This window comes from Xenopus laevis, chromosome 2S (genome assembly GCF_017654675.1).
Source record: "Xenopus laevis strain J_2021 chromosome 2S, Xenopus_laevis_v10.1, whole genome shotgun sequence".
Classification (NCBI taxonomy): domain Eukaryota; kingdom Metazoa; phylum Chordata; class Amphibia; order Anura; family Pipidae; genus Xenopus; species Xenopus laevis.
Genome location: NC_054374.1, coordinates 28,167,388 through 28,189,389, shown reverse-complemented (window position 1 = coordinate 28,189,389; position 22,002 = coordinate 28,167,388). Strand labels below are relative to the sequence as shown.

The following is a 22,002-nucleotide window of genomic DNA, read 5'->3' as shown; positions in this document are numbered from 1 at the left end:
AGCACCTGATTGGGAGTCCTGTGCTTTGCGCGGTTCTGACCCATAACAAAGGTATATAAAAAGCTAATTTTTCCTTCCTTTGCCTCCCCTCCTGCCATTTCCAAGTTACTTTGCTGACAATTTGGATCAATAGAAAAGCCCCAGCCTTCTGCCCATACCTCTCTGATACCGAGCTTTGTGCCAGCCTTCCCTCCCTGATGCCTTTCATTGCTGGACCCAGTGTTTGTTTCAGACCCACCACCCCATTATTATAGTAATTGTAGCCTCCCCTAAATAAAAACGTCACCCTTGTCCCCTGGGGAGCTCATCTCCACAGCATGGCCAATGGAGAGTAAGGAAAGAGATAAAAGGGGAATCTCACTAGCCAATGAGATGAGGGAAGGTCTGTCATTGACTCAAAGCACGAGTGTTTTGAGTGCAGCCAGTTAAGCTGAAGAACAAATAATAATAATAAAAAAGCCTATTGATGACAGTTCAGTAAATGTGATAGCAACAAATCCACTTTAGAAAATAATCTTTCTGTAATCTGTTCAAGATGATTCAATCTGTTCAAGCTGTATTTGGCTAGTTCTCCTTTAAGGGGACAGAGTTTGGAAGCGGCTGCAGAGCATGTCCTTAATATTAATGCAATTCTGTGAGTTAGGCACGTCTCCCTCTCTCTGGCTCTCCAACTACAAAGAAATTTAATAAATTCTTCTGTATCCAAGGGCACGACCCAACTGCCACCCTGGTGCGATTCAATCAAAGTCGGACCAACTTCAAAGCTCCTCGGATACTGCAGGTTGCTAGTTCTGCATGGAAAATTCCGGCTGCAGCCGAGCTCAGATTCTGTGTCTCTCAGGAAGCTGCTGAGAGAAAAGGAACTTGTTGTCTGAATATAGGTGAATATAATGCTTTTTCTCCTGGTTATCACAGGGAAGCAGCCTATCAAGCAATGCATTATGGGAGCGCATGTGCACTGCACCCCCCACCCTTTTATATCACTATAACATTCTGCATTGTTTAGAGAGGGGTCAAATTAGAAAACAAAAGGGAGACTTACTCTTATTCATGAGATATATTTTCTTTTAAGCTTTGCATTCAGCTGTTAATTAATATATATTCCTTACTTTTGTCTCCATGATATTATTGTAGAATATCAGCTGCCATAAAGCAGGGCAGGACTGCTGCTTCCAATGGGGATCAGATATGATCTGTGCAGCCACTGGGACAGGATGCTCTGTTATACAGATAGCTAGAATCTCAGCTGCTATAAAGCAGGGCAGGACTGCTGATTCCAATGGGATCAGATAGAATCTGTGCAGCCACTAGGACAGAATACTTTGTTATACAGACAGCTAGAATCTCAGCCATAAAGCAAGGCAGGACTGCTGCTTCCAGTGGGGATCAGATAGGATCTGTGCAATCCAGGTTCTCAGTGCTTGGCCGGCTCCAACTTCGATTGCATTTTGTACTCATTTGAAAGGAGTTGAGAATAATTAGGCAGGGTGATGTGACACGCAGGGTAGGAGAGATAGCAGCTTAATTAATTGTGTTCAAACAAGCTCTTCCTAGTGCCAATGTCTGAATGTGTCAAGGCTGGTGATAATAATTAACAATCAATAGTTGCCCATTTCTGACCATGAAACCAGTGCAAAAAATCCTCCTGTGAGGAAGAATGAGCGCACAGTCCTACACATATTACCCTTTATTTTGAAATCTGACATGGGGCTAGACAGATTGTCGGTTTCCCAGATGCCTCCAGTCATGTGACTTATGCTCTGCTAAACTTCAGTCACTCTTTACTGCTGTACTGAAAGTTGCAGTGATATCACCCTCCTCCCTTTCCCCCCAGCAGCCTAACAACAGAACAATGGGAAGGTAACCAGATAGCAGCTCCCTAACACAAGATAACAGATGCCTGGTAGATCTAAGAACAGCACTCATTAGTAAAATCCAGGTTGCACTGAGACACATTCAGTTACATTGAGTAGGAGAAACAACAGCCTGCCAGAAAGCAGTTCCATCCTAAAGTGCTGGCTCTTTCTGAAAGCACATGACCAGGCAAAATGACCTGAAATGTCTACAACTAAAAAAAATACATTTTCTGGTTCAGGAATTCAATTTTTTATGGTAGAGTGAATTATTTTCAGTGTAAACAGTGTAATTTAGAAATAAAAACTACATCATAAAAATAATGACAGAATCCCTTTAAACAATACAACCCCCAGCTCTGAGTTCCTTTTGTTGCTTCTAGTAGAAAAAATAAAAATGTCTTCTTCTGCAAGAAGCACAGACAGAAGGACAAAAAGACACCAGTGTTGGGTTATGGGGACATTGGTCTTGTTTATGAGGGTGGGAGGAGCTAACCCAGGTCTAGCTGACATGATACGACCAGGATAACACAGCATTTACATCTAGAGCTTACAATGGAACAGTGTCTCCAGTGAGCAGACTGTTATAGTACAACTGTTACTTTCCGATTCAGAGGTGGGCTTCCTATAAGACACAACTGCTGAGCAAAATTAACCTTCACAAGTTCACACTCCATTAAATTCCTAGTAACAGTGTCAGTTCAGCGCCAGGCTTTCTGCGCTGTGTAACTAACGCTTTGCCCAAGCACCAACACCCTGCTCTGCACACTAAGCAACTACTACTACTGCTCTGCACTGGCTGAGCCTCTCACAGCTGCAATAAGAATGTATGTCATAAAGATGCACCTATAGCAGAGTTTTGTTTTTTTTTTTACTTTGCAATTGCCCCAAGGAATAAACTGCATCATTTGTTTTATCTGCTTATCTGACATTGTCTCTTTTGCCACATAGAAATGAGGTCTGAACTGAGGAACAATATTAACCCAATATTAACTCTGTATCAATATTAACTATTAATTCTGTCCTATTAACCCCTGCACTACCAGCACTCATCACTATGCACCCATTCTACTAATTATAAACCTGTTATACATATGTTATAGGTATCAGTTGTGTATTATAAGGGATAATGTACCCCCTACTGTAAATGATAAGGATATTAGAAGTCACTGAGGGGTTCTGTCACCATATAAAAGCACAAGGCGGCAGGCTGAGTTATACAGAGATCTCTCTGTACAGGCTATGAGCAAACTTAGGTGCTGTCGCTGCTGAATTGTGCTTAGTATGGGGGAAGCCCTGTGCCGGCTGGTAAGAAAACTGCAAGCAGTAGCAGGTCTTAGTGGAGACAGCAGTGTAGAGTTTATTGGTAAGTCCCAGGGCCGGATTTCCTTTGGCAGCACTGCTTTTGTTACAATTTAAAATAAGCAAAGCAATTGTAACAATTAAAGATAAGCAAAGAAACAATTGCAATATTTTAAGATAAGCAGGTCTCTTGGGGGAACAGTGATTTGCAGCTTAAGGGCAATCCACCATAATTACCAAAACTGTATTAACACATAAAAAAAAAGAAAAAAACCCAAATGTGTTCAAACCTTCATAACCTGCCATTTGTAATGGTAATTAGGGGGTGTCACACACATAGGCGTGGTCAACTATATTTGTCCCTGTTTCTATTTCAAAAATGTTGGGAGCTATGGGTGTATTACAGAGATCAGGCACATGCTAGGCATGCACTGGGGCTCTGACTGGACAGTTACTAGATTTCAGTAGTCAGAACCAGCAGTGCAGAAAGGTAACAAGGAAGGAATAGCTAAGAAGTCAGGGGGTTTTACTTTATAGGGCTCTCTGGCTCCTAAACATGATGCTGGGCACCAATAAAACACCTGCTGCAGCAACTCCACAGTCTGAAAGAAGCAGCACAGCGCTTAACTGCACATATATCCTCCCTCTCTCTCTATAAATGTCTCCATTTCGCCCTTTCAGCTTTCACTCGCATTGTCATCATCCAATCATTGCGTGGCTGACCCCCTGTATGGCTGGCACCACAGGTTCCCGCCCATCACATAAGACCAGAAGATGCGCAGCGCATTGGCTGTAAGGATGTCAGGGGCGTGTGCCAAGGCGGGGCGGGACAGCGACACGTGCAGAAGCCGATTGGGCGAAGGTCTCTCACTCAGCAGTGGGTGGAACTAGTCTGTTATGGATTGGGCGGGAACCGGGACGTGTTCTGACTTTCACACCTCGCGCTTGTAGAAGGAGCCGATTGGACGGCCTATTCACGTGGTTGCCGCGCGATGACGCCCATTCTCCTCAGCACCACGGAGAGCGCAGCTGGCAGGATCCTGTGCGGCTGAGGAAAGAGACGGAGCATCATCCATCCTGTAGCACAAGCCTGTCAGCCCTGCGGGACTGTGTCACCACCACTTGGCACCCGCCCTCTCCTCACAACTCACCCACGAGAGCCCGAAGCATCCACTCTCGTGCCACCGCCTGTGGGATCTACCTCAAGGGAGCCCCTCCACTCCCCGGCTGTTCCCTGCAGCCTGGAGGCCCCCGTGCTAATTGCTGCAATTACCTCACATATTCACCGTCACCTCCAGCTCTGGGACTGCCATTGCCTGATGGGACTGCTGTGAGAGCCGTGTGTGTACAGCAGCCCCTGCAATGGTCACAACTGAATAGACAGCAGCCTGGGAGCTTTTTATTTCTACAACCACCATTCACAGGATTAGGGATGTGTTTGTATTGGGGACAGCCTTGGGGTCTGTATATACAGTATAGCAGCCTGGGCTGGACATGCTCCCCATAGTGTCTGAATATACATCTGTATACACTCAATATACTCCACATAAAGGATTTCTTCTGATTAAGGAACCTACATCTCTGACCACTATATATTAGGGACATTTGTGCATGTGTTTTAGCTATAGCACAAGGGGCAACTGTTTGGGGCACTTGGCAACTGTGCCACCCGTGTGGGGCTAAAGTAGGAGACACAGACTCAAGTGGGGCGGGTGCAGATATCTGTGGGAGGGAGCCGTAAAGAAATTCTTCTTGAATGGGACGCAGGTGCTTTACTCTATAGGGCAGCTTTGATTATAAGGCATTCGGAGATAATGGTGGGATAGACGGTGTAAGTATAGGGGCTGCGGTTGGAAGCTAGTGGAGAGATCAGACCAGTAAGTTGGGCAGGAGTTGAAGGGATTGCAGAAGGTGGAGGTAGACGAAGGTATAACAATTAGATGGATGAACAGGTGCAGAACCTGTTTGGAACTGGTTAAAAGGAGCTACAATAAGACTTGCGTGGGTGCCGAATCTGTATGTATCAGACAACTTTGCTTCAGATAGATATAGACAGCGCAGGCCCTTCGTTTATTTTGGTATCAGAATATTTTTTTGATGGTGCTGCTGAGTAAATATATCTTGGATCTTGTCATTGACTGACCTATGCAATATATGGGTATTGAGTGTGCGCCTGGGATATATATAAAGTAATGCACGGAAAACCAACAATAGGAACTGCCTAGAGGAGTAGGCACGGCACTGGTGTAGTTGATCTTATGGGGCTTTTCTGTAAAAAGACAGGAAAATTTTAGCCGGCTGTATAAGTACTGTTGAGTATGATCTGCTAGAAGACTGGTGCCAGTCAGATTTTTGGAGGTGCCAAAGCATCTGGAAGCAACCGGGGTAAAGATGTATAGAAAAACACAGTAAGACCTCAAACGAGTAAACCCATTTTGTAAATGTTGAGGGTTCGGTTTTTGTTTATATTTTTTGAAAAACATATTTTTCCAAAACAATACTTTGTTAATTATTGTACACTGTAATATGCCAGGTGGATATAGTTAACTTTGCCAGGCACTTTGGATACGATTATTTGGAACCACAAGGAAAAACAAAAACACACATTTGGGGACTATTTTATTAAGCATAAACTTTACCGTTGCTATTAAGAAGACTTGTGGAATGATGGCTTGGTTCATTCACACCTAGCTCTGTCTTTATTGCCATCTCTATTTGATTTTCACCCGGACATCCCCAATCTCTTCTGTTTCTAATACACTACTTGGGAATGAAAACTGTGGTTCTGTGCGTCTGACCTCCAAGAGGTGACCAAAGATGAAGAAGTTTCGTAAAGTCTTGGATGGTCTGACAGTTGGTGGAGGAACTGTAGCAGCAGCAGGTGGCTGCCCTGTGTATTCAACTGGTCCCACAGGAGTGATAGTGTCCCCTCGAGACACAGAAGTCCAGGAGAACTTGACTTCTGACCAGTTTCATGTCTGCAAGGTAACCATGATGGCCCTCTTAATATTCTGTAGTATATGCATGTATGTCTTCTGTATTTCCTGCTTTAAATGCTTTGCCTTGACAAGATATGAATTTGAGAATAAAAATCCGAGGCTGAAGAGGAGCAAGGCTAAAGAACTGTATTTCAGAGTGTAAAGAAGCAGCCTTTGGTTATTTCTGAGTCAATAGATCATGTATAAAACATCTAAACTGACCCACATGACTCCTGGGATTTTACCTGCCAGCTTCACTTGCATGCTATGTGTATGTATATAGTATACCTTTGCAAAGGATCCATTCAGCTTCATATTTGTACTCAGAAAATATTGTTGCGAGGATGTGATATTATCTTTATTCAGGAAACAGGCTTTCGTGAGCAACTAAAATGGTACTCATTTCAATTGTCATACGGCTGCTGCTTTGAAATGGGTTGCAGCTCACCTTCCCGAAAGGGTATGCAGCAGTCAGTATGGGTTCTTTTCAGAGAATGTGGATGCAGCATTATTTGGAAACTTTGCAAATAATTAATACACAAAAGCGTCAGCACTCCGGTGATGTTTGTAGAGGATACAACTTGCACCTGGGGCTGCAAAGAGCTGTTTTCCACACTTCGTTGCAAATAATTAACAGCCCTTGTTTAGGATGGACCCAACTCATCGTCCTGTCTTGGAAATCCAAATCTAGATTCATACATTACTTTTAAGTTAGCATGGTGTCCACATTTATAACGTCAGCATTGCATAGTTAAAACAGTGGGTAAATAAACAACATCTTGTTGGTCCTCTGTCGCATTGAAAGAGGAGATTCACTGGATTATAATGTGGTATGGAGAGCTAGGTGTGCGCTATGTATGTTGTTTAGTTGAATTCCTGGAATTGGTACTGGAAGATGGTACTGGTACTTTTAGCAAGGGACACATCCAGAATAACCGGGATATTAATTTTTCCTTATTGTGAAGTGTAAACTCCCATCTCTCCTACATTCTGATTCCAGGTCAGATGGAACAGAAAATTATAAGAGAGGGGCTAATATATGCTCTAAATTGCATTTTCTTTTATCTTCTAATTTTAGTAGATGGATTAAACTTAGTTTTTTTTGGTTGCTATAGATATTTGCACTGGTGCAATTTAGCACCATGTTAGTAAAGCAGCCCCCTCAAAGTGCAGTTTTTCAGACCCTTGGAGCTTCTCTCCAATTCTGTTTTTTTTAACTGTGTTTAATAAGCTTGATGCCAAGATATGCTTTACAGCCAAGTGCAAGACCATTCTTGTTTTCCATTATTGTTACATAGTTTAACCTTAGAGGGATGAATTAACACACTGGTCATCCTAGTTTAGAGCGGTGCTGACATAATGCTCTCACCTCTAGCTTCTCTAATTAAATGAAAAGCTCGTTCATTACAGTCTTTCCATTTAAACAGCACTAAGCAAGTATACTGACAGCTTCAGCGTCATTATTATTCTGCGTTTATTCTTGGTTTAAACCCACAAGCCCAGAAAAAAAGAATTCCTGTTCTTATCTAATAGAAATGCTTAATTTTTTTTAAATGTTGAATTTTAGGCTTACATTAAAGGGCCTATTTATTAAACCTCAAATTTTTCTGGTCGAGTTGTTAAAGGCAATTATGTTTTGAAGCTGTTACAAATCTGAATTCAAAAATACTCCAGCTAAAACCTGTCAACATCGTGTAGAAGTCAATGGCAGATGGTGCCTTTAACATGTACCCTCGGGATTCTCAGTAGTTTTGGGCTGTTTGCTCTGTTTTTTGTTTGACAAAATTTAAGGTTGTTGCAGCAACAATTTGATAAAGTCAAGTTTTGGGGTGTCAGTTCGAAAAAGTCCTACAATTCGAATTGCTGCACAATTTTGTCCCAACTTTTTCTCACACAGATTTTTTTTTGAGAAGTTTAAATGGTAAATTAAGGGGATTTGGGCTTGGGAGTTTGGTCAAATTTTTTTTTAGATTAGAGTGAGAAAAAGTTCGTTTTAATAAATACTCCCCCAGGTATGTTTTTTTCTGTAAAATTAAGATGTAATTTGTTTAACATTTTAGTCAATATTTTGATGTGGTCATTCATTTTCAGTTAAGCGTCTTTTACATTTTACGTATATGATAGGCATAATTAATGCAATACATTGAAGAAAAGATGTTCTACAGTACAATACAGGTATGGGATCTTTTATCCAGAAACCCGTTATCCAGACAGCTCTGAATTATGGAAAGGCCGTCTCCCATAGACTCCATTTCAATGAAATGATTTACATTTTAAAAATGATTTCCCTTTTCTGTGTAATAATAAAACAGTAGCTTGTACTTGATCCCAACTAAGATATAATCAATCATTATTGGAAGCAACACCAGCCTATTGGGTTTATTTAATGTTTACATGATGTTCTAGTAGACCTAAGGTATGAAGATCCAATGTACGGAAAGATCCGTTATCTGGAAAACCACAGGTCCCGAGTATTTTGGATAACAGGTCCCATATTATATATATATATATATATATATATATATATATATAGAAAGAATATATATATATATATATATATATATATATATATATATATATATATATATATATATATATATATAGAAAGACCAGTGACACCAGGATTTTGCAAGTAGCTGAAATAGTAGCAACACCAGGATTTTGCAAGTAGTTGAAATAGTAGTTATTTCAACTACTTGCAAAATCCTGGTGTTGCTGGTCTTTCTTTCTATATATATATATATTTCCTTTACCGTGCACCCAAGTACTGTTTCCAAACGGAGTGCTGTCCACAACAACAATATATATATATATATATATATATATATATATATATATATATATATATATATATATATATTATTCAGGACTCATTATTCAGGACTGCCGGCACAAAGTTTTTTAAAAATGCATTTGCTCTGTATTATGGCAATGAATATTCCATAGCCAAGCTTTAGCAAGCATCATAAAATAGAGTGCATTTTGTTTGGAAATCTGTCTAGAATGCAGATGAAACAAGATGAAAAAAATTATTCCAATACAATGAAATAAAGCAAGATATACAACCCCCGACACACAAATAAACGGCATTATAGAGGCTGCCCAAGTTTCAGCTACTGTAGAAGTAATATTTCAGGTTAAAAGCATATGAGTCAGACAAGAACTTAGAAGCTCCCACATTTTTCAGAGTATAATGGAGTTCATTACTTGTCTATTGCTCAGTGCAACTGCAATGTATTTACGTTTAATGGAGAGTATGCATGAAAGATTGAGCATTTGCTATCCAATCAGAATTAAAGGCCCATGGCTTCAAGTGCAGATAATAAATCAAGAACGCATGGAGAAAATTGTTTAAGCTTCACATTTCTTGTGATTTAATGAATTATACTTTAAACTGGGATGGGGGTGGATTATAACACAGATCAAATATAAATATTTAAATGTTGGAGCCCTTTATTGTTAAATAGAATTTCATACATGTAAACATGCAAATAATTTTTGGAGATATCATTAATACAACTACATATTTTCCTTAAACATCTTTTTGCACCATTTTGCTTATTAGTATGAAGGATGGCTTGTTGATACAGTTATTAATGCTGTCACTGTTTCGTTCATTATGAGTATTTCTCTGAGTGGTAGCTAAATGTTTATATGAATGTTAAAAAATATGAGTGTGTTGATAATCCCTAGTGTATATTCAGGGCCAGATTTATCAAGGGGAAGTGAAAATTCAAATTTCGATCTTATTTTAATGTAATTCGACTAGGGAATAGTCCAAATCCGATTCGAGTTTAAAAAAAAAAACGAATTTCAAAATATATCATGTACTGCCCCTTTAAGCATTAGGATTTGACTATTCACCATCTAAAACCTGCCGAATTGGTGTTTTTGTCGATGGGGGACCTCCTACAATCAATTTGGAGTCGTTCTGTGGACTTTTGAAAAGTCGATCCTATTCACCTGAATTTAAAAAATTCTGAATTTTTGAATACATTTCTGTTGTCATTTTTTTTTTCAAATTTTGAGTTTATGGGAGTTTTAATAAACTCCCATAAACTCTAAATTCGACCCTTGATAAATATGCCCCTCAGTGTGGCAAATGTGTGGTGTTTATAACTAGTCTCTACCAATCATAATGCTTTATGTTCTGTTTTATTTAAAATACTTAAGCCATAATAAATGGTGCTTGTTACAATTTCTGTCGTAAACATTTAAAAATTCAAGAGAAATAATGCAACCATATTTTAAAATATTTTAATATTAAAAGTTACCATAATGTCCCTAGACCTATATTACATAATCGAATGTGCTGCGTGGCAGCAGAACTCTCCATTGATTTCTAATATCCTTATTAATCATAATAGTGGCTTTCCCTTATAATCCATGAATGGAATCCTTAACCAGTATAATCTGCAGCCTTGCACCTTTTTATGGTCACAGTACACTTAAGTGGCTTCTAAATAATATCTTTATTATTTACAGTAGGGAATACATAATCCCTAATAATATACAAGAATTCTCTAACCTTTGGATGCTTAAACCACACAAACTCCTAAACTCTTGGGTGGTGTCTTGATTCCAATTCCTCAGCTTCCTGCCGAGCAGGTTGTTTTCTTTTTCAAAAAATAAAAGGCTCAGCACCTAAAACCTGCTGAAATTTGTATTTTTTGGTTGGGGGGGAAAAAACCCACTCAGCAGAAAGCCAAGGTATTCAGATCCAAAAACACTACGTAAGAGTTTAGGAACTGTTGTGTGGTTTTAGCACAGGAATAGGATCTGTAATACGGAAACCCATTTTCCAGAAAGCTCTGAATTAAAGGACAGCCATCTCCCATAGACTCCAGTTTAATCAAGTAATTCAAAATGTTAATATTGATTTCCTTTTTCTCTGTGATAATAAAACAGAACCTTGTACATTATCCCAACTAAGATATAATGGATCCTTATTGGTGGTACAACAATCCTATTGTTTTCAATTAATGTTTCAATTATTTTTTAGTAGACTTAAAGTATGGAGATCCAAACTACGGAAAGATCTCTTATCCTAAAACCCCCAGGTCCTGAGCATTCTGGAAACCAGGTCCCATATCTGTACCTGAATGGGCTTGAGCATTCTTAAATCAGACCCCCAAAATTCCCTGTGTAACTCAGCCTGCAGCCGTCTGCCTTTATATGATCACAGAACCCCTCAGTGACTTCTAAAATCCTTATCATTTACAGTAGGGGGTACATTATCCCATATAATACATGAGTGATACTCAGAGTTCCCTGTATAACAGCCTGCAGCCTTGTGCCTTTATATGGTCACAGAACCCCTCACTGACTTCTAATATCCTATTTAAATTACATTAGGGATATATTTTTAATCCTACTCAGTTCCTTGACCATATTCATGGTCACTTATTCCTCAGTAACATGAATTATCTGTAATAATTTATATCAGGGGATACATTATGCCTTATACATTTTAATATGGAAATGGCACTGAGAGTTCCCCATAGACTTTCCTGTATAGCTCAGCCTTGTGCCTTTATATGGTCACAGAAGCTTAAATTCTTATAATTTACAGTAGGATGCTGTATATATAGAATACATGTGTAATACGTAAGAGTTCCCTGATCTGTATAACTCAGCCTGCAACCTTAGGACCTTTTATGTCACCAAGTCCTCAGTAACATCTTAAATCTTTAAATCTATAGTAGGGGATACATTATACTGTATAATACATTTGGGCTTGCTACTTTGGAATCCGATTTTAGATTTTTTTTTATGTCAAAAGGTAGGCTTGTGTTGGGAGATAGAGGGATCAGACGGCTAAGGGGCAAGTTGTGGGTTCCAGAGTTTCTATGTTTAAAGACTTTGGTGGCCAGGTTCTGGAAGCTGGCATATTCTGGAAGGAACAGGCAAGCCAGGTACTCAGATCCAGTGGTCCAGCTCACATATTGGAGCTCACTTTCCACAGGAAGGCTGTCATGTGGAAAAGTATTTAATTCTAATAAGACTGCTAGAAAGCTTGTCCCTGAGCAGGACATAGAGCAGGAAGGCTATCTGTTTGTGTGAGGAACTCCCAAAGTGGCTGGGGGTGCTACCTGCAACTGCAAAGAGCAGAAGGAGCCCATGACCAAGTGAGAGAAAGTCTGTCTGATTGAGGAAAACCAGGAGGCTGAGCAATCCCCCAGAAGAATTGTGAGTACAGGGGTGACCCCAACATATGTGGTTTTTACTGGTAGTCCACAAGGGACCCAGTTTAGTAAGGGAACTCATCAAATGTGTGAAGGTAGAACCCAGTGGGTAGGATTTATTTTTATGATTTGTGTTTTGTATCCTGAAATGGTCACCCCTGTGTGTAAATAAACTGCCTTTAAAGGATAAGTACCTTTAAAATAAGTGAATGTAAAATTGATGAAGGTGCTATTCTAAGCACTTTTGCAATGTACATTAATTATTTATTTTGCTTTAATACCAAGATATTAAGGGATACGTGTACTGTTGATATGAATTAATTTTGTTACAACAACGCCACCTGCTGGTCATTTTCCCACCAGTCTGACCACCAAGTTGTCAAGGAAGTTGTCAGGAGAAAGAAAGAGGCTGCTCTGATGTTCTTCTGCTTAGGAAAGATTTGAGAAAGGTTTTTAATGTTGTTTCCTAAGTAGAAGAACATCAGAGCAGCCTCTTTCTTTCTCCTGACAACTTCCTTGACTATTTGGTGGTTAGACTGGTGGGAAACTGCAAGTCAAGGTTTAAATAGAAAGATAGAGAGGCTGAAAGAATGCTAACTAAGTTCTTTCACTTAAGCTTCATAGTGTCGTATTGCTTATGTCTTTCCCGTATAATGCCTAATATCTATGCCTAGATATGCCTAGATATTTGTAGCGTCACTGAACAAACCCAGAACTTTCTGTCTGCGAAATTTCGCGAGATCAAAATGTAACGCTAACAAATTTCAATTTAAACCTTGACTTGATGTGCGCTCGCCACTAATGCCGCTGAAGAAGCCGATTCAGTTGGCGAAACGCGTTGGGCGGCATTGGTGGACGGTGGGAAACCCAGCTCCTACCCTGTCCCTACGTAGATAGGCAGGTTTGGCACACGGGGGACTCAAACGGAAGGGTGGGAGTGGGTAGCACTAAGCTCCGGCGCATTTAGAATTTACCCATGGGGTGATGCACATAGGCATATACTTGAAACCACCGTTCCACCATTGGCAGTTTTTAACTTTATGTTTTTTAAGGACACGTGTCCAGCACTGCTGACAGCAGGTTACAGCAGTGTGTGTGTGGCTATGGATAGTATGGAGCGCTCTCATTTTTAGTGTAACTGAAATAAAGGTTATGTTTTAACCATTAGATACTTTGTATGCAATACACACTGAACTGGTTCGCTTTGAAGTGCCTGGTGGATACTTCGGGGCCCATTCAATAAGCTCGAGTGAAGGAATAGAGGAAAATAGAGGAAAAAAATTTGATTTTCGAATGTTTTTTTTGGCTACTTCGACCATCAAATTGGCTACTTCGACTACGACCTTCGACTTCGAATCGAACGATTTGAACTAAAAATCGTTTGAATATTCGACCATTCGATAATCGAAGTACTGTCTGTTTAAAAATTTCTTCGACCTCCTAGTTCGCCACCTAAAACCTACTGAGGCCAATGTTAGGAAGGTCCCCATAGGCTTGCTAACAATTTTCTGATCGAAGGATAATCCTTCAATCGATGGATTAAAATCCTTTGAATCGTTCGATTCGATGGATTTAATTGTCGATTATTCCTTTGATCGTTCGATCGAACGAATTGCGCAAAATCCTTCGATATTCGAAGTCGAAGGATTTTAATTCAGCAGTCGAATAGCGAGGGTTAATTAACCCTCGCTATTCGACCCTAAGTAAATGTGCCCCTTAGTGTCACAGGTATCCCTCTCACTTCAGGGTTTATATATATATATATATATATATATATCTATATATATATATATATATATCTATATATAGATATATATATACAATATCAAAACAGGGGGGTTGTGGGAGCACTCTAAAGGCTTTAAAGTATATATATAAGTATAATAAATGCTATTGCATATGTACCCAAATAGGGGTTATTTTGTTACAAAGTTATGATCATAAAATTGATAAGCCACATACCACGTCAAGGTAAACCCCGAATGGCGGTCCCTAACTTGTTTTATTTTTTATTTATTATACTTATATATATATACTTTAAAGCCTTTAGAGTGCTCCCACAACCCCCCTGTTTTGATATTGTATATTTAGCCGGAAGCTGTGGCATAGCTTCAGTGGTTGTAGCACCCCATACCCCCCCTTTAAACTAGTGGTGATCCTATGCTTTTAAAATTGGGCGTTTGTTTTGGGAATATCTCTCCTTTAAAAGCCTGATTGCTGGCTGGGGAGGATTTAGCCTTCAGTGAAAAAACAGCGTTCAATGGACATTGATTACAGGTAATGCTAAAATGCACATAAAAAATAAAACAAGTTAGGGACCGCCATTCGGGGTTTACCTTGACGTGGTATGGTGGCTTATCAACTTTATGATCATAACTTTGTAACAAAATAACCCCTATTTGGGTACATATGCAATAGCATTTATTATACTTATATATATATACTTTAAAGCCTTTAGAGTGCTCCCACAACCCCCCTGTTTTGATATATATATATATATATATATATATATATATATATATATATATATATATATACACAAACTTGCGGTGTCCAGACATACAACGATTCAGATACTAGCTCCATTTAATAGTACATGGTATACATGTAACCATGTAACAATATACCACTATTTTTGTCACATTAAGACCCTTGGTGCTGTCTTTTGTTCTATTATATATGTGTATATATATATATATATATATATATATATATATATATATATATATATATATATAGGGAATAAATATACTGGTGAAAGAGTGTTCCATTTTCTCATGGCAGGCATCTAACTGCAAATCATGTGAAACAAATCAATTTTTCCAACCCATGACAGCATTTCATTCCTGCATGGTATTATTCTCCCTGCCACCATTTAATCTCTCCTTTTCTTAATGTATATAACACATACTGTATACATGAATTATGTTTTTATTAAAATGCACAAAACCATAGATTTTTATTTAAAAATATGTTTGTTTGTTTTTTTTAAATTAGCACTTTACAAATAGAAAGAAACCAACTTATGGCTTTCTAAAAATATGTTTTGCCATTTCCGTTAATTGATAAAGTCCAAATTACATGTTGTACTTGATTTTTTAATACTCGTTTGATAAATCTGCCTTGTGTTTTAAAAGGATGGTTGACCTTTACAATTAACTTTTTCTACAGTTTACTCTGAATGATTTGCAGCATTATTTGTTTTTGAGTTTGAAGTGCAATTCAAGGCACATAATACTATAATTTAAAATAATACTGCCTTAAATAAAAAAATAATGGAGCTGAAAGCCATGCAAACAAAAATGAAAGTCATTCGAAGGTGACAAATAATTAAATATAAAAACGACTGCAGTATTTTAGAACACTTCACTCCCTTCTACATGTATTATTAGGTTGTACCATGTGTGGCACCTATACACAACTATACAAATATCTATACACATACACAAAATCTGGGATGAAATCTACAGATGTGGTAGAAACCAGAGGGGCCCGCTAATCACTAGTTAGAGCAGACCAAGAGCGATGACTGAGATAATCCACTGATACTGAATTAGGTTGTATTGGCTTTCAATCAAGGCACCTGGCACAGACAAGTATTTTTCAGACTGTGAGGGCAGTGACTTGCAGTTCTGCTGAAGCCTGCGTTTCTTTTATCCAAAACAAAGATGAAGCTTCTGCCATGTCTTTGATCAGCCTTTCAGAATGCCCAATACATTCTCATTGGTGTGGTTATGGCATTTTGTTTACAACAGTAATTTGTTTTAGATAATGTCATCTATGTATTGGTGTTTTCAAGGGCTATAAATCTGCCGTACAATTGTTCCTTAAGAGCAGAGAGTCAGATGTCCTTTAGGATGACCTGTCAAGAAACATGAGAGAAATTAGCATTGATAAAACGGAGCCCAGAAATAGAGAGCAGAATGTTTAGCTCCTTTTGTCTGCATTGAGTAGAACTATGTAGCATGAGGATTGTTTGCGAGCAGCTAAAATCGGGGAAGCATATATATTAGTTGCTTTGGTTTATGAAGAAGATTCTGTCTATCCTAGCAGTCAACATATTGACATGGTATCTCCAGATAATCACTGCTTATATAAAAAGACTAATGATTGAGGTACTGGTATGGGGTCCCTTATTGGAAAAACCCATTATCCAAATATCTCCAAATTGTGGGAAGTCCTCCGTCAATTTTAAGCAGATCATGTTTTTTTTAAATGATTACCTTTTTCTCTGCAATAATAAAATAGTTCTTTGTATTTGATTGTGACATAGTTGCATTAATCCATTTTGGTGCCAAAATAGCTTTATTGGGTTAATATTTAAATGTTTTTTTCTTTTTAGAAGGTTTAAGGCATGGTGATTGAAATGATAAAAAAATATGGAAACCCCAGGTCTAAAGAATTCTGGATGACAAAAATAACAATATAAAAATGAGCAATATAATAAAAAGAATAATAAATGTTAGGTTACAGCTACATTTTATTTTGGGGATTTTTTTAATTTATGCTGCTGCCAGTGCTTGGGCAATGGTTGCAACATGGGTTACTATATACCAGGGGTCCCCAACCTTTTTCGCCCATGAGCCACATTCAAATGTAAAGTGAGCAACATATTTGGGGGTGCCAAATATGGGCTGTGATTGGCTATTTGGTAGCCCCTATATGGACTGGCAGCTACAGGAGGCTCTGTTTGGTAGTACACCTGTTTTTCATGCAACCAAATCTTACCTTCAAGCCAAGAGTAAGCAACTGGGAACAACACCCAAGGGGCATAGAGCAATGTGTTGGTCACGAGCCACTGGTTGGGGATCACTAATAAATACCAAACCTCTTTATATTTCCTGGAGTGTGTGCCCTTTTTATTACTAGTTATTACTTTAAAGACTTGAGCCCCAAGAATCTAATGTTAGGCTATATAAAAAAATGTCAGTGAACCTCTGAAATTATGGAAATAGTTGAATATGCTTTGCATAAGCACCTGCCACCTGTAAAGAACATTTTTGTGTCCTAAATAGTTGACATTTTTTTAATGTGGTCATGATCATCTTAACCCATTACTCCAAAAGAAATTATTTTGAGAGGAGTTTTTTCTCAAGATGTAATCTAAATTCCAAAGTATCTCTCGAAATACTGATTATCAGAAACCAATACCATTCAGATATTTTCTTAAAGGTCCCAAATTTTGTTTAATACAAATGTGCTACCAGATGATTGCGCTTTACAAAAACAAACAAACAATTTAAGTAAGTGTGTTTCACCCCAACAAATCTTAGTATGTAGGACCTGTTATCCAGAATGCTCAGGGGGTTTCTGGATAACGGATCTTTCCACAGTTTGGATCTTCATACTTTAAGTCTACTAGAAAATCATGTAAACATTAAATAAGCCTCACAGGCTGGGTTTGCCTCAAATAAGGATTAATTATATCAATATATTTGTATATTATAAATATATATAATATATATAAGTTTGGATCAAGCTACTGTTTTATTATTACAGAGAAAAAGGAAATATTTGGATAAAATGGAGTCTATGGGAGACAGTCTTTCCGTAATTTGGAGCTTTCTGGATAACAGGTTTCTAGATAACGGATCCCATACCTGTAACACACAAAAAAAAAAGAATTAGAGTTCAATTGCTTCTTAATTTTCAAAAATATTTTAATTTGTATTCTTCGTTTTAAAAGGAAGTTACATAGATTGCAGCAGTAGCAACTCTGTAGCAGTTACAAGCCGGTTTGCTGGCTATAAAACTTTTACATTTTAAAACATTTCTTAGCATCAGCAGCTCCAACCCTGTGCTATCAGCTAATGCAGTGCTGTCCAATTTCTGTGGTACTAAGGGCCACAGATAATGGAAGCCAGTGTTGACCACTCCCTGTTTTTAAACCACACCCACTTTAAACAACACCCATGTAACCACAAGACCACATCCACATTAATTGTGGTAGCACACCAAAAAACCAAATGGTCTGTGCTCACTGCAGGGATATCACTTATCACTCATATGTGAAAAAAGTTATCAAATTAAGACATACCCTTAAAGCAATATGCCTCGTCTTCTCCTTGGATAACACAGCACCCCCAGCACATGATTTAACACCTTAGGGGCCCCTAACAATAATTTATTTTCAAATGCTAACAAACCCCCAGAACAAATACCAGGCAGAGTATGGCACACACAGGCAGAGCAGAGCACACACAGGCAGAGCAGGGCACATACAAGCAGAGTATGTCACACACAGGCAGGGCAGGGCACATACAGGCAGAGTATGTCACACACAGGCAGATCAGGGCACAGACAGGCAGAGTATAGCACACACAGGCAGAGCAGGGCATACACTGGCAGAGTATGTAACACACAGGCAGAGTATGGCACACACAAGCAGATCAGGGCACACACAGGCAGAGCAGGGCACACAGACATAATATGTCACACAGAGGCAGAGTATGTCACACACAGGCAGAGCAGGACACACACAGGCAGAGTATGACACACACAGGCAGAGCAGGGCACACACAGGCAGAGTATGACACACACAGGCAGAGCAGGGCACACACAAGCAGAGTATATCACACACAGGCAGAGCAGGGCACACACAGGCAGAGTATGTCACACACAGGCAGAGCAGGACACACACAGGCAGAGTATGTCACACACAGGCAGAGCAGGGCACACACAGGCAGAGTATGTCACACATAGGCAGAGCAGGACACACACAGGCAGAACAGGACACACACAGGCAGAGTATGGCAAACACTGGCAGAGCAGGGCACACACAGGGAGCATATGGAAGGCAGAACAGAGCAAGAGCCCACTCTAAAATGTACTACATACAGTGACAAAGTGCTGGTACGCCATTAGCATTTTGTATAAAGTGTGAACAGGTAGGCAGTTTCAGTCTGGGTCTCAGGTGTAAACAGTACAGGCTTTAGAGTGTGACCGATAGAGGTGTCGCAAGTGTGAACAATGCAGGGTTGATCACAGGTGTGAACAATACAGGGGATTAGTCTGAATTTGAGGTTTAAACAATGCAGGGGCCAGTTAATCTCTGTAGTGATACCATTTAAAATCAAAACCAAACAAGGGGGCGCGCGGGCCTCCAGTTGGACAGCCCTGAGCTAATGTATGAAATTGTTCTAGCTGCTCAGGTTTAGGGGCAGATTATCAAAGTGTGAAATCGGAGCCCACCATAGAGAGATTTATACACTTTCTATTCATTTATATTGGATTTTTTTAGAAGTGCATTAATCAATGGGTGAAAATTAGAATCAAAAGACTGAATATAAAAAGTAAAAAAGGGGAAAAATGCTAAACGATTTCTGTTTATTCGATGGATACAATAGTTTTTTTGTACAGTACTGCAACTTTTTAAATGTGTGGTAATAATAATCTCTGTTTGCCCTTGCACTTCAAACTTGTAATCTGCCTCTGGAAGATCTGTGGCTGGACCTGTGAGTTCTGATCTAATTTGAGGCCCTCATTAAGTAATCTTACATACAGCATTCATGTGGACAAGTTGTTTTTGTATCATAAGTATGTATTCTAATTTTCGGTGAAACTTCCTATGCAGGGCTGCAATATATTGCTGATCTCTGCAGCTTTTTAACAAACAGAATGCTATTCTGGCGATCTTTGTCCTAGCAGTATTGCCAGGAAACATCAGGACTTATAGCGAATACTAAGGAGAAATTGGGATCAGGTTTGGAAAAAAAAACAAAACAACAAAAAAAAATATTATATTAAAAAAATCATTTTAAGTGGTTGTTCACCTTCCAAACACCTTTATCAGTTGAGTTGCTTTCAGATTGCTCACCATAAACAATGACTTTTTGCAATGGCTTTCCATCTTTTATTTTACAATGTCTTCCCAAAATTTAAGTTTAAAGTTGAATGTTCCTCCCTCTGGTGTCTCAGTCTGGCAGCTCAGTGATCCAGGAGCATCTGAACTGTTACAATTTGCTACATTAAATTGATACAATTAGTTGATTTCTCAGCAGTATCTGATGAATGTTAGCAACTATTGTATCACTTCTTACAGCTGCCTTTAACGTAACTCGGAGATTCTGACAAAGATAGGAAATGTATCATTTAAATGGATCGGTTTAGAACAGTTAAAGCGTCAGCAACCCTCCCCCCCCCCCGAGCTGTTTAAGAAGGTGAGAAATTACACTTTACACGTCGATATTAGAAAAACGGTCACAAATTTTTATGTCTGGTTGACAGGTCCGCTTTAAGGATACCCACAATTGGGGTCTCCTTAAAGCGAGCAGATGAGACAGCAGGATTTCAGAAGGTTTTAGTGAAGAGCACAGGGATAATTATTTACTGTATATAGTGGGCTGTAAATTCAAAAAAGGAGTGAGATGATTTCGACCCTGAAACTTCTGGTGTACAGTGTAATCCTTTGTCTGTAATCATTTTTCACACCTGATAATGTTACGGTGTTTATATGTGAGTATTGTAATATAATGCACCTTGGGAGCAGCAGGCTTGGGAAAATGCACCTGAGCTTTCTCATTTAACCAATACCTGATGAGCATTGACACCTTCTTTGATGCATTTTTTTGATTGTTCTGAAATATGAATATGCAAATATACGGCTGAAGGCAGTACAACATGATATTACAAATTTAACGACAAATACATTGCTGGCAAATTTATAATACTGTACCATACAATAGGTTTGCACTATTCAATCATAAACTCAGGTGGTATAAAAAAAAAAAAAAAACCTTTGGCATTTGTGCCGAAACGTTGGGGTCACTCTCATTTGTGGCAAGTATATCCGCTTCTTTTTTGCCTCACACAAACCTCTGGGTGGTATGTACAGTATATCATTGCTGTGTAAACTGAACTTTTGGAAACATTATTGTGAACTGCCAATATAGTAAAATATTTTTTTGATACCACCTGAGTTTATAATTGAATTTTATTTCTGAGAGTGCAAACCTATTGTATGGTACATTGATTATACGGTTACTCTATGTAGGGGTACCCTTGGTTTTTTGCACCTTTATACGCATATTTTTGCTAAATATTTAACTGAATGGTGTGCCCTCCGTTTATCCATATTTCTAAATTCATAATACTGGCCTGGCTTTGGCTAAGACTTACCATGTGGCAACCCTATGTGATTTACAGCTTGGGATGATGATGGGAGGGATAGTAAAGGTAGAAGACAGATCTGTCCAAAAGCTCTGATTTTGGATATTAAAAACAAACCGAATACTTACAATAAGTCCAGAGAATAAAATGCTTTAAAAGTTCGGTCATTTTCAAGTTTTTTTTTTGCATTGGAGTCCACCTTAGCTAAATATCTCATTCCTTATTTTTCAGACTGTACGACATGGATTTCCACATCAACCCACAGCTTTAGCTTTTGATCCTGTACAGAAGATACTGGCGATCGGGTCACGGACTGGAGCTGTACGAATGTATCCTTTACATTTTTCTCATCATTCCATTCCATTTCTCTAGAAATATTTGTTAGCTGCAGAAAAGGTGAGGAAAGGTCTTTTCTAGTTGGTATACTGAAACTGCAGGGATGCTTTTTATATAGATACAGTTTTTATATAGAAGTGAAGATTATTTTGCTGTTTTATGCAGCATGTTATTGTACTGTTAGTTGTTATTGCACAGACATAGGGGCAAATTCACTAACCTGCCGAAATTTGCCAGCGA

General features: G+C 38.8%; 1 protein-coding gene across 5 annotated transcripts in view; it reads left to right on the top strand.

Moving 5' to 3' along the window:
- Positions 1 to 4,065: 4,065 nt before the first annotated feature.
- The window catches only part of LOC108709287 (syntaxin-binding protein 5-like), a 151,914-nt gene continuing 133,977 nt past the window's right edge, over positions 4,066 to 22,002 (top strand). For 2 of the 5 annotated variants that reach the window (XM_041583517.1, XM_041583516.1), the window contains exons 1-2: positions 4,066 to 6,140; positions 21,658 to 21,755. In XM_041583517.1, the coding sequence (XP_041439451.1) occupies positions 5,973 to 6,140; positions 21,658 to 21,755 (266 nt within the window). In that variant the 5' untranslated portion in view covers positions 4,066 to 5,972. The remainder of the gene's footprint in view (positions 6,141 to 21,657; positions 21,756 to 22,002) is intronic. The other 3 variants (XM_041583518.1, XM_041583519.1, XM_018248996.2) reach the window with 2 other exon arrangements.